This window comes from Colletotrichum orchidophilum (genome assembly GCF_001831195.1).
Source record: "Colletotrichum orchidophilum strain IMI 309357 chromosome Unknown Scaffold_16.1, whole genome shotgun sequence".
NCBI lineage: Eukaryota > Fungi > Ascomycota > Sordariomycetes > Glomerellales > Glomerellaceae > Colletotrichum > Colletotrichum orchidophilum.
Genome location: NW_019172972.1, coordinates 47088 through 59407, shown reverse-complemented (window position 1 = coordinate 59407; position 12320 = coordinate 47088). Strand labels below are relative to the sequence as shown.

Sequence of the window (12320 nt, the reverse complement as noted above, 5' to 3'; positions counted from 1 at the left end):
GTCATCTGTGTGTGTGTGTCACTGTGTGCATCATGCCCGGGCCCATAATTCCTTGGGCTTACCTTATCAGCAGTATGAAGCTGCCTTCACTGAGGATCGTCCCATCTCATCTCACAAGTCAGCGATGATCCTAAAAGAACTCTTGAGATGTTCCTTCAAGTAGCATGATTTGAATAAGTCATTATATTCTTTCCAAATAGACCAGCACATTCTTGTTCGATGTTGACACGGAGTGAAAAAGAGCATCATCGCGATTCATGAAGAGTGCAATTGCATGGCAGAGCTTTTGAAAAATATCATGAACAACATCTACTCAGTTGGTAGAGCCATTTGCCTCAATCCATCAAAATATCAGTGAATTTCCAATTCAGTCTCACCGGCTGAGTTACTGGCCGCAGAGATGGACCAACATACCTTGTCTATCAGCCGTCAGCCCATGGGCCAGGGGAGCTTCCATCAACTTCAGCATCCCGTTTACAGCACGCAGACTTCTCATACGCATACTCCACCAGTATTCTGCGGATCAAGAGCAAAACATTATGCTTACGGTCAAAATTTGATGGACGTGCGGTAGAAATGCGGTAGAAATGCGTTAGCTTGCCTTGAAGCTGGCATTGGGCTCCTCTTGAGAAGCCGGTCGAGTTTAGAGAAGATGTGTTGGGATGGTTGCAAGACACATTCGATCGGAGTCTTTTGCGATAGGACGAAGAAGACAGGGATAGCCCCGCCAATAGCGCAGAGACACAGCAGTTGATAACTCACTATGCAATTGATGAATAGCAAACCACAACAAAAAGCAAAAGATACACGAAGAGGTATCGTGTAGAAGTTGTTGCTGGACGATCAGGGGATTGAACCCTGGGCCTCCCGCAGACACTAGGTGAATGCAAAGCGGGCGCTCTACCACTGAGCTAAACGCCCTGTACTGAATGCGATAACTAATGCCGCTGTGCGATGCTCACGATGCTCGCAAGTGCGTTTGAGAACCCCGCCGAACCAGCCGCATGCATACGAGCGGAGAAGTAATGGGGTACGAAATGCTCCCCCGAGACGGGGAAGAATGTGAATTCGCCCAAGCCCTAAAGAATCTTTCCCTCTTTTAAAATCTGTTTTTCAGAATACTAAATAAGGATTAAAAAGAATTGAATATCGATTAAAGTTTGGTAGAGGCAGAATTGACTCCAGACAGTAAGGTTGATCAACAATGAAGCTTCGGTAAACTGGGAGTGCATGGACGTTGGGCTGGGCGGAGCTGCAAAGCAACTTAGGCATGCATCCGCCTCCAATTGTCATCACCGAGCGGGGCACAGCCCCGACCCTCCCCTTGGTGTAGTTGGTTCATCACGTTCGACTGTAATGGTTACATCGTCATCGAAAGGTCTCTAGTTCGATTCTGGAAGGGGAGAACATTATTTTTTGTATTTTTTGGACTGAATGTCTCTGGCCGTTGCTTTTTTGGTATCTGGCCATCGACTGCGTGAGATCGATAGGCATTTATTTGTCTGTATGAATCGTCCTGTCTTTTCCATAATTGTGTCATTTGCTCAATGTAATTCCAACACTATACTGTCGACGTCGATTACATTGTGCACGCTTACACGAATTGACGATTCTCCAAGCTCGCCGCTCCTCTTACACATCCCGGTTATCCTCTCTCCACGACCTCTCCCCAATCCCCCATCCGCATCAACGCCCTCGCTCCTCGCCTTCTTGATCGCATCTCTCGCCTCTTGCTGCTCTCGCTTCTTCCTGTTTGGGACGTCAGTACTCTCCTTCACTGCCCATCATAGAACCCAAAGTCTACGCATCACGAGGGTTACTCACTCCTCAAGTCCGCTCCCAAAATCATCAACAGTAATCTCCTGTCCAGGCACCTTTTGCGTACCACTCTTCCTCTCCACCGCATCAGCGACTTTACCCTCCGCAAGCGTCGCCATCTGCTCGGCCTCGACGTTGGGGTTCTCAGGCCCTGCCGCTTCTCTGCTGCCCTCGGACACGTACGCCGTGTTCCGCCGCTCCGTCTCGTCCACGGGGCCCGAGGAACGCACGCCGGCGCCCAGGGAGCTCGGCGTCGCGTCGTCGGCGGACCGCGACTGGGACTGTGGGAAGGGCGTGCGGCCTAGCGCTGCGTCGCGCGCGGCGGTCTCGCGATCAGCTTCGCTCTCATGAGCTACTGCGTTCTCAGCTGGGTTGCGGGTTGCCGGGTTTGAGGCCGCCGTATAGGCTTCTGATGTAGGGGGTTGAGATGGCGCTGAGGATGACATTTTTTGCTGGATCTAAGGTTGCGTTTGATACCTCAAGGGGGTTGATGGATTCTTTGGGTAGAATGTTTAATGCTGCAACAGGTGGTAAGTGTCTCAACAAAACTTGAGAACCACGAGTGAATAATCTACAGCGAAACTCCAAGTCGCAAAAGAGTGTTGTGTAAAGAGCTCCATCCAATGACATCGGTGTCAGGTCGATGACGTCGGTGGCCGGGCAGTCGAGGATCGACGCTTAGTCTCTCCTATCTTCGTCATCGTCTTCCCGCCATCGACACTCGGGTTTATCATCTGCCAATGTCATGAAAAGTGTTCCGATTTTGTTTGATACCAATCATAGATATATGTAGCTGACCTGCTTCGGGACCGGATGGATTCCATCTTCAACAAAGCCCAAACACACGCCCGTCTCGTTGCACGACTTCAACTATCTTGCCCGCGCGCTCGCGCAATGGAGCTCAAGTTTTGAAAAGCTCGTTCTGGCGGCTGCCGGTAAATCGGACAACCCAGCAGCCAGCCGGCAGCCGATGGCCCCACCTACGCCCTCCGGCCTGTCCAAGGACCGACTGGCAATCTCCGGCATGCCTAACAACGAGACCAATGTTCAGGTTCGGAGCCGATAAACGACAGCAATAACAACAGCCGTCCATAAAGGCCTTCCTCGCAGCGTGCTTTCCCAGCGCAACCCCACGTTACTGTCTGAGCTCGACCGCGATGCAGCTGTGCAACTCGCATTATATGTAGACACGGTATCTGAATGATACTCGACTCGAGTGTATACTATATCGTTGGGAGATGGCCCATCATCGTCCACTTTCTAGAGCTCCTCTCCAAAGTCAAGCTCAACCCATCCCGACTTGCAAATTCCAAATGCAGAGTCCGTCCAGACCCCGTACTAAATAAAACAAGCGCACCTTGAACACACCGTCATTTGCACAGGATTCATCTGAAAGTCACCTTAAACCCACCGCTCGCGATAAATACCACAATGGCTTCGACTTGTTTAGCCACAGTCTATGCAACCTCCATCTCATCCCACCTGCACAAACCATCTCGTTCCAAATGCGTAACCCACCCAGATCTCATTGGCCTACCCCGCCTGTCGACACTGGAGCCGACACGAAAAACTACCTACCCCAACAGTGTGGAGGTCTGTCTGCTTTACCGGACGAAGGGGGAGGGAGGATGCACGGCTCCGATTCGGCCTCGACATGTGTCGCCGAGCCCCCCCGGCGACCCGCCATTTGTCCGTTCTACCGGTGGTCGTCCCGTCTTCGCTCTCGATGCGGGAGGCTGCCGCAGCGATTGGTCCCCATGGGATCAACCGTTTTACCTAATTGCAGAATCCGAGTGGCATATGGTGTGATGTCGCGCACACGTTGGCCTTTTCCACAGCCCGCGCGCTGGTGGTGTGGTGTGGTCAATGTAAGGTGGTGGTTCAAGTCGAAGGGCGTATAAGACAGGACCAAGACCCCTCCTCAACCCCGCCATCTCCAAGTTGCAGAAATAGTAAATAAACTTCGTCCTTTGAACTGTTGGATATTTTAATTTCTTTTCCAAAAATGGCCCCATCTGCAACAGAGACAGCTGCCGCCAAGGTCGAGGACCCCCAGGCAAAGAGTCTGCCCTCGAAAGAACAAGCCAAGGAAACAGTATACGCAGACGACTTTCCGCCCCTGGATGAGGAGCTCCCCGAAGTGCGGACAGGCCACAAGGAACCTCTCAAAACGACTGGTGCTCTGGACCAGTTTGAGCACTTTGACGTGACGCCCGTCATCGGCCGCGAGTACCCGACAGTCGATCTGAAGGAGTGGCTGCGTGCGCCCAATTCTGACGAACTCATTCGCGACCTGGCAATCACCAGTGAGCAACGCCGCCTCCACCAAGAGATGTAAAGTATACTGAAACAACCCCGTACCCCAGTTTCGCAGCGCGGTGTCGTTTTCTTCCGCAAGCAGGATAACATCGACAACGACCTCCAAAAGGAGCTTGTGCAGCGCCTCGGCGAGCTGTCCGGGAAGCCCTCGACTTCGAAGCTCCATATCCACCCCGTCAACAACTCCGGCCGCGGGGACACAAAGGACGACGAGATCAGCGTCATTTCGTCGGCGCAGGCCAAGAGGCTGGGCATACACCGCTTCCTCAACTACACCAAGAAGCAGACCCAGAGGTCACAGTGGCATTCCGACATCACCTTTGAGCCCGTGCCGAGCGACTATGCCCTGCTGCGTCTGACGCAGCTGCCAAAGACGGGAGGAGGTGAGTCATCGAAAGGGGGCCCTCGACACTCTTCTGTACACTTGTACTGACGAAACGTAGACACACTATGGGCCTCGGGATACGAGGTGTACGACCGGATATCGAAGCCGCTTCAAAAGTTCTTTGACGGCATGACGGCTACCTACGCCCAGCCAGGCTTCAACGCGGCCGCGGAGAAGAACGGCTTCAAGCTCTACGCTGAAGCGCGCGGCGCGCCCGAGAACGTCGGCGAGCTCCTGGAAGCCATCCACCCGGTGATCCGCACCAACCCGGTGACGGGCTGGAAGAGCGTCTTCGCCGTCGGCCTCCACGTGCAAAAGATCAACGGCCTGTCGGACGAGGAGTCGAAGCACTTCCTCGATTGGTTCGTGCAGCTGATTATCGAGAACCACGACCTGCAGGTGCGGCACCGCTGGCAGAACCCCAACGACGTGGCCATTTGGGACAACCGGTCGGCCTACCACGCTGCGACGCCGGATTACATAGTGGAAGGGCTCGGGGAGAGACAGGGGTCTCGTGCCGTCAGTCTCGGGGAGAGGCCGTATTTTGACCCTCAGAGTCAAAGCAGACGGGAGGCCTTGCGTGCCGCAGCCATTGCCGCTTTGAAGGCAGACTACAGCTCATGAGGCCGGAGCCATTAGACTGGTTTCTCTGGTTGTTCGTGCTCATGGCCTTGGCATGAGGAGTAGAGGGCGTTGGACGTAGTTTCCTACCCAGGGGCAATTACCATAACAGTCAAAGCAATACTTTCACCCCAAGGAAGAGACAGTATCAGTCTGCCTTATCGTCGCTGGGAAAGGAACCCTGACGATCTTCCAGATGTGCCTGTATCAAGTAGACTTGATCGATTCCCCGTTGGGGGGTTGAAGCAAAGAATAGACGAGGTTGCCAGCAGCTGACTACGGATACCGGAACCTAACTTCTCTTTAGAGTTTGGAGCCAATCTCGAGACCGTCGCATTTACCAGGTCAGGCGTGGCACGGCTAGGAAGTTCCAGCCTCCTGTGAGTTATATCGGCAAGGGCCGCAAGGCCCTCATGCATACCCAGCCGGCCGTCGCAAGCTTGCAGCCGTCCACGTTTTCTGCCCTAAGAGCTTGAATCGGCCGGCACCTTTGCATTGGATCATTTGCCATTCGGCAACGCATGGGACATTGGCAGGCCTCGAGTGGACTGGGTCAGGCGGCGATCCAGATCTCTTGCGACGTGAGCTTGACGCTAGACGCGCGCGTTTTGATAGACCTGAACCTCTTTAGTACGCTACTCGAGTCATCGCTATAGGCTTTTCCTCCTTGCCGCGCCAATAAAGATGCCGTTTTGACAGTGATCAGACGACTAAATTAGCGCCTTGAGTCGCACAAGGTGAGGTCGTATTGGCGCCTTGACGTGAGGGTTTGCTCTGCCCAGGTCATTCCTGCACCATTGTCGGATAGCAAGAGGTCAAAGTACATGTCAATTTGAAGCCGGGCGCTGGCTTTCAAAGATGGCATTTTGTCTCTGCACTAATCGCCGTGATGTGAATAGACGTCGGCGGCTCAGCAAAGGGCAGAACGGTCCATTGGCTGGTCTCCCCCACACAAGATTCCGAAGACGTCGTCGTAGAGTGGCTCTGGGCTCATCCCTCTATCCACAGCCACGGTTGCTGGGGGCAGTATCCCTGTGACAGCAGCACGTACCAAAGTAAGCGGTTCATCAATTTCCTGCGACTGGTGTATGAGAACTAGTTTTGGACAGACGATTCCCGATCCCCGGGAGGTCCCCTTCCAGACTAGTCGCAATCGGCAGGTCGAAATAAGCTCGCAGAGACGTGTTGATGAGACGGCGTTGGCCGTGCTAATGTCGCACTGGCAAGAGTGAGCCAAGCTTAGCGGTAACTGTAATCGTGAGCTACGAGGCAGAATACGAGGTGGCGAGTTTCTCTGGGCCATTGTCAAGTCGCTTGTGCCGTAAGTTTATTCATCAGGGGGCTGGATAGAACGTGGAATTGAGTGCTGAGAAAGGGAAAAGATGGCAAACCAAGGGGAATTGCAATGGAAGTTTGAAAAGATTGAAGATTGGCATCCTCGAGTGGCCATCTGCTCCTTCCATTGCGATTGAGTACATACAGTACAGTGCTTGATACCTACATCACACACTGAGGTCAGTGCTATTTTGGGCGTTGGGCGGCAGGTCACTGCAATCCTCCCGTGCAGCCCACTCCGCCCGAAGCATCGTTCGCGGCAGTCGCTTAGCTTCAGAGGCACGGCGCAGCCAGATGCGTCCCAAGACAGCCCAAAGAGGGGGTGAGACCCCTGGACGCACAGTGTTTCCCTTGACGCTTGTGTCCTCCTCAGGTAACTTCGGCAGCGTCTCAGCTCCGGCTGGCATGGTCTCCTTCTCCTAAAGGGGGGGTTTACGGGGCTCACCTACCTAAACGTCAACCCACTCACCCGGTCACTAATCTCAGCTCCATCCAGTGCTCCACTCACTCACTTCCACCGTTCGTTTCTTTCACCCGATAACTCTCTTCACGAACACTCTCATGAATCATGATCCGAATCATCACCCTTCCTTGCTGGATGTACGCCCGTCTCACTGCGGCTGAGAGTCTAATGTATTTCAGGCCTGCCAGCGGAAGCGCACGAGTAGAGTAAACAAGCCGAGAGAATCAACTGAACCGACGGCTCTATAACTATATTCCCTACTCCTCCATTCCTCCCTCTTCGGACCCTGTGGATCGTGAGCCGGAGCTGAAACGCTCTCACCAAGCGAGGCCGTTGTTACCCCTAGGTCCATTTCATCTGCCCGCCCCAATATGGTCCGAGAGAGCCAGAGAGGCCGCTCCTGACCGGCCGAGTGACTCCTCCGTATTCGTACTTTGTGTCTGCTGATCTGGCCATGGCTTCGACCCAACTGCCTGGGAAACTCTCTCTGCCGATGGGACTATCGTGTCCAACCCCCCTGGGATGGCCCTCGCCATCGAGGATAACAGAGTTGTTGTCGCTATTGCCCGTCTGACGCGTCCCAACCCGCCTCGCGGCTCATAGCAAGACCTCCGATATTGAAGGGCGAGAACCTCTTCCAGGCCCTCGCCAGTCACCACTTCACTCCACGCACCAATCGCATATCCAGACCCGTCCAGACTAAATCTTCTGCCTCATCCCGGCCCGGAAATGGCACCACGGCCACAAACATGTAACCGCAGCGGCAACTATCATCACAAACCCCCTGCCAACCCATCCTTGGGCCTCTAGTAACCACATATCATAGTAGAAAATGATCCGTACGGACACCCTGGCGCTCTAGTCTACACCGCCTGTGACCACTTCAACTGCGGCCATATTGGATCAATTATCAGGCCCGGCAGCCATCCAAACCGACCAAGCCTCTCCACCGTCCAGCGAGAACATCTCCCGAAAATCTGGGGCTGCCGGCGCTTCCAAGGCCGCAGAGACCAGAATGCGGCCACCAACCGGGAGGGGAGGACATGGGTTCCTACGTCTGTCGCCCGTCACAGATCCCAATCCACTCATCCCACCCCTGCTTCACCCCTGGCCCGGTGGGCGGCCACATCGCGGCCACTTGTCTCCCACCCTCTCCCCTTCCCCTTCTGTCTGCCTCTTCCCAATGGATCTGGTCGAGATCAGCCGGGGGGGCTGTTGGTTGCAAGGCTCTGCTGGTATAAGGTCGAGTGACCCGCCATTTCGTCTCCCCTCCTCGAGACATCTCGACCGTTACCTTTGTCGTCTTTTGGACCCAGGGGGTTTTCTTTCTTGATATCGACAACAGCAATGACGAGCTAGATCTTGCATTGGTCGACGGTTATCAATAAGTGCGAGCCACCGGTGGCGTACGAATTGATCTGAAAGCGGTAACCCAACAGCTCGACTCGAAGCAAGACATCTTCATCAAACGCCATCTCAGAACCAGCTTTCGCCAACTCAACCGACCATGTACTCATAAGCAAATAAATTTGACAACATATTCAGCCCCTGCGGCAAACCAACCGGAACGCAAACATGCCACCCCGGGCCACCGGCACCGTTCCCCTCTTAGCCCTCCGCTCCTCCGTCCCCGACACCGCCGCCTCCGCCGCAGCAAACGCCACAATCCCCCCCTGGCTCATCCTCCCGAGACCAGACCCAAACGAGTGGAATGGCGCCTCCGTCGCACCCGTCGCCGTCCTCTCGGCCGTCGTGGCCACTGCCTTCGTCGGCATGCGCTTCTACACCCGCGCCAGGATCCTCCGCTCCGTCAAGTGGGAGGACTGGACCATCCTTGCGTCCCTCGCCTTTGCAATCACCACCAGTGCAGGCATGATCACTCGTAAGTCACGTTTTCACCAGGATTTAGATTCAAAATCAACTCATGCCGAATCCTAGAACTTGATTTTGGCCTCGGGGAACACCTCTATTACTCCTACCCCTCCTTCGCCGCCTACATCGAAGCAGGCATCTTTACAAACCTCTTCTATTCTATCAGCATCACCCTGACAAAAGTCTCCATCCTCCTCCTCTACATTCGCGTCCTGACCTACGACCTCGTCCGCCTCCTCGGCAAGACCCTCCTCGGCATCGTTATCCTCTCCCACGCCTGGATGATCGCCAGCATCCTCACCACCTGCGTGCCCCTCACCTCCGCCTGGAACTACGACCCCCTGAACCCCCCCATCTACTGCCATCCCATCTCCGTCTTCTGGGGTAACGCGTGCGTCCATTTCGCTACCGATTTGCTCATCTTCCTCCTGCCCCTTCCCGTCATCTACACCATGCGCCTCCCCCGCCGGCAGAAGACGGGCCTCTACGTCGTCTTCTGCCTCGCGTTCCTGTAAGTTCACCCTACCCTGGTATCCTCGGGAAACAAAGGACCACCATCCCAAGCGAAAGACAAGAAAATACTAACACCAAGCCCACAGCGTCTGCGCAATCTCCATAGTCCGCCTCGTCCGCCTCTTTCACACAGACGAGACCCCCCTCCAAGTACTGGACGTAACCTGGTCCGCCGTCCGCATCGCAAACCTGACCTGCATCGAGGTCCACGCCGCCATCGTAACAGCCTGCCTCACCACCCTGAAACCCCTGCTCTGCCGCCTCTTCCCCCGCTTCATGGCCTCCGCAACGGGCACCTACGGTGGCTCCGACACCTACAACTCCTCCGCCGACGCCTCCCGCCGCGACGAATGGGAAAAGAACTTCTCCCTCGGCGACCCGGAGATGTACTATCAGCGTCCCCTGACCATCGGCACAAAGTCGAACCGTCCCCGGATGCAGAGGGACACCTTTGCGAGCCTGGACGAAATGAAATTATCTCCCGAAGAGGCGGAGCACGTCGACATGTTAATGGCGATGAAGCCGCCGGCGGCGACGAGGAGCAGTGTTCGGAACGGCGGCCCAGGCGAATTTCGGCTGGCCGAGGTCGATGCCGGGGCGCCGTTGCGGTGGCCGTCTAAGCTCGTAAGAAAATCGAGGCTTCAGCCGCCGCAGGACGCAAAGACGCGCAGATCGATGCTGCGGTACGCGCAGAGTGCGCGGTCCACACACTTCAGCTCCGCGCCGATGCCTGAGAATCGGATTTAATGAGTCAAATGTATAACAGCAAAGGTACGGCGTTTATGTGTGAGGGAGGGCTTCTCAGCAGCGAATCTTCAAATCCGACAATCACACAATTTCAAGTCCAACAGGTGCGTACATTGTGGAACCGCCTGCCACTGCCGAATACGCAACATGGGGGGTTCTTGGGCTTCTTGGCACCGCCAGTATCTCATTCTTTCGAGGGCGTTGGAACGGCAAAACAAGCGTGGGAGGATATCATGTTGTTGTATACCCATCCAGCGCAGAGCGCGGCTATTCATATTACTACGAATAATGACATTTTCCCAAATATGAAAAAAAAAGCCATCCGTTCACTTCCTTATTTTGTGACGCCTGCCATTCGCCCGGGAGCCTCTCTCATCAACAATCTAGATTTTCCACTTCTGGGCATGGGTTAGCGAATCGCGTACAATTAAGGGCGAGAGATGGGCTGTGTCTGGCTCACCTGCTTCTGAATCAAGCCCCCTTCCTCCACTGTCTTATTGGCATGACGACCTTTTCATCCGCCTCATCTGATTCCCCTTGTCGTTTGCTGACACAGGATTCAAGTACTTTTTTTTTGGGTTTCCAGTACCCATCTGCTTAAGAGATGAGATCGGCCACATTCATGGGCATCTCATCGATCTGGGTAGAGTAGTACACTACAATATCAATTAGCACCACGGTCTGTCAACAGCTGGAGGATCAATACTCACACTCAATATCCCGCAGGATGCGCACATCTTCGCTAGTCACGAAGTTGATGGCAACGCCCTTACGCCCAAACCGACCACTGCGACCGATACGATGGATGTAATTCTCACGGTTGCTCGGCAGGTCATAGTTGATAACCAAACTGACCTGCTGCACGTCGATACCACGCGCCCAGACGTCGGTCGAGATGAGCACACGGCTATTGCCCTGACGGAAGTCCTGCATAATGCTGTCGCGCTCCTTCTGTGGCATGTCGCCGTGCATGCTGCTGACGGTGAAGTTGGCCTCGCGCATCTTGTCCGTCAACCAATCGACCTTCCTGCGGGTGTTGCAGAAAATAACGGCCTGCGTGATGGTCAGGGTGTCGTAGAGATCGCACAGGGTATCAAACTTCCAATCCTCCTTTTCGACGGCGATGAAGTATTGCTTCAATCCTTCGAGGGTCAACTCGTCACGCTTGACGAGGATACGCACGGGATCGGTCATGAACTTGGTCGTCATGTCGAGTACATCATACGGCAGGGTAGCGCTGACGACGACGACCTGCGTTGCGGGGGGCAGGTATCGGTAGACATCGTAGATCTGCTCGCGGAAACCGCGGTTGAGGAGCTCGTCGGCCTCATCGAGAACGAGCATCTTGATATGGCGCGTACGCAGATGACGGCGACGGATCATATCGGCGACGCGGCCAGGGGTGCCGGAGACGATGTGCTGGCCGTAGTCGAGCTTGCGGATATCCTCGCCCACGTTGGTGCCGCCGATGCAGGCGTGGCACTGGACGTTCATGTAGTCGCCGAGGGCCATGACGACGGACTGGATCTGAGTCGCGAGTTCGCGGGTCGGGGAGAGAACGAGGGCCTGTGTCTCGCGCACCGCCGTGTCGATAACCTGGAGCATACTGATCGAGAAGGTCGCCGTCTTACCCGTACCGGACTGGGCCTGGGCGATTGTGTCGCGACCCTTGCAGACCTGCACGATAGCGCGAGATTGCACGGCCGAGGGTGACTCGTAACCATAAGCGTAGATACCGCGGAGGAGGTTCTCTAAAGATTGGATATCAGCATGCGCCGGTTCAATGGCAGTCGGTTGAGTGGTGTTGGGCAGCCTTACCCTTGAGGGACATGGACTCGAAAGTCGGGTGAACCGTCACTTCCTTGGAGGTAGAGAACTCCATCCTCTCCTCCGCCTTACGGTCGATTCCGCTGCCTTCCGCCATGATGATGGATTTGTCGGGTGGTGTGGCAAGTGATGGTGCTGCTAAGACGATGTGTCGCGATGGTGCGAATGGAGGATGGTGTTGCAGGCGGACGGTGCCAGCAAGGCGATGGAAATTTTAGAGGGGCGCGCTGAAGCTTCTACGGGCGCGACTGCACGACAGCGGCCGTAGTCCGCTGAAAGTCTGCCTTGGTCTTGCAGCAGAGCCCGGGGCGGAAGATCTAAGATTCCGAATGGTGCGAATCTGCATCAAAGCAGTCACAGGGTACCTAATTTCCACAGTGCTTCAAGCAGCTTGCGATCGCAAAAAACCCAGAGCTAACG

At 55.0% G+C, this 12320-nt stretch overlaps 5 protein-coding genes across 5 annotated transcripts; 3 read left to right on the top strand and 2 right to left on the bottom strand.

The window, feature by feature from the left end:
* Positions 1–1544: 1544 nt before the first annotated feature.
* CORC01_02733 (uncharacterized protein) lies at positions 1545–2264 on the bottom strand (the record flags this gene model as incomplete). The annotated part of the gene is made up of 2 exons (XM_022614383.1): positions 1545–1749; positions 1825–2264. The coding sequence occupies 2 exons, from the start codon at positions 2262–2264 to the stop codon at positions 1545–1547; spliced, it is 645 nt and encodes a 214-aa protein (XP_022478997.1).
* A 985-nt stretch (positions 2265–3249) lies between these two features.
* Positions 3250–3627, top strand: CORC01_02732 (uncharacterized protein; the record flags this gene model as incomplete). Its single annotated transcript, XM_022614382.1, has 1 exon — positions 3250–3627. One exon carries the CDS (start codon positions 3250–3252, stop codon positions 3625–3627), a length of 378 nt encoding a protein of 125 aa, XP_022478996.1.
* Positions 3628–3823: 196 nt separating this feature from the next.
* Positions 3824–5146, top strand: CORC01_02731 (TfdA family Taurine catabolism dioxygenase TauD; the record flags this gene model as incomplete). Its single annotated transcript, XM_022614381.1, has 3 exons — positions 3824–4124; positions 4185–4520; positions 4581–5146. 3 exons carry the CDS (start codon positions 3824–3826, stop codon positions 5144–5146), a joined length of 1203 nt encoding a protein of 400 aa, XP_022478995.1.
* A 3370-nt stretch (positions 5147–8516) lies between these two features.
* CORC01_02730 (uncharacterized protein) lies at positions 8517–10073 on the top strand (the record flags this gene model as incomplete). The annotated part of the gene is made up of 3 exons (XM_022614380.1): positions 8517–8823; positions 8880–9324; positions 9413–10073. The coding sequence occupies 3 exons, from the start codon at positions 8517–8519 to the stop codon at positions 10071–10073; spliced, it is 1413 nt and encodes a 470-aa protein (XP_022478994.1).
* Positions 10074–10670: 597 nt separating this feature from the next.
* Positions 10671–11997, bottom strand: CORC01_02729 (ATP-dependent RNA helicase FAL1; the record flags this gene model as incomplete). The annotated part of the gene is made up of 3 exons (XM_022614379.1): positions 10671–10729; positions 10784–11824; positions 11892–11997. The coding sequence occupies 3 exons, from the start codon at positions 11995–11997 to the stop codon at positions 10671–10673; spliced, it is 1206 nt and encodes a 401-aa protein (XP_022478993.1).
* Positions 11998–12320: the final 323 nt, after the last annotated feature.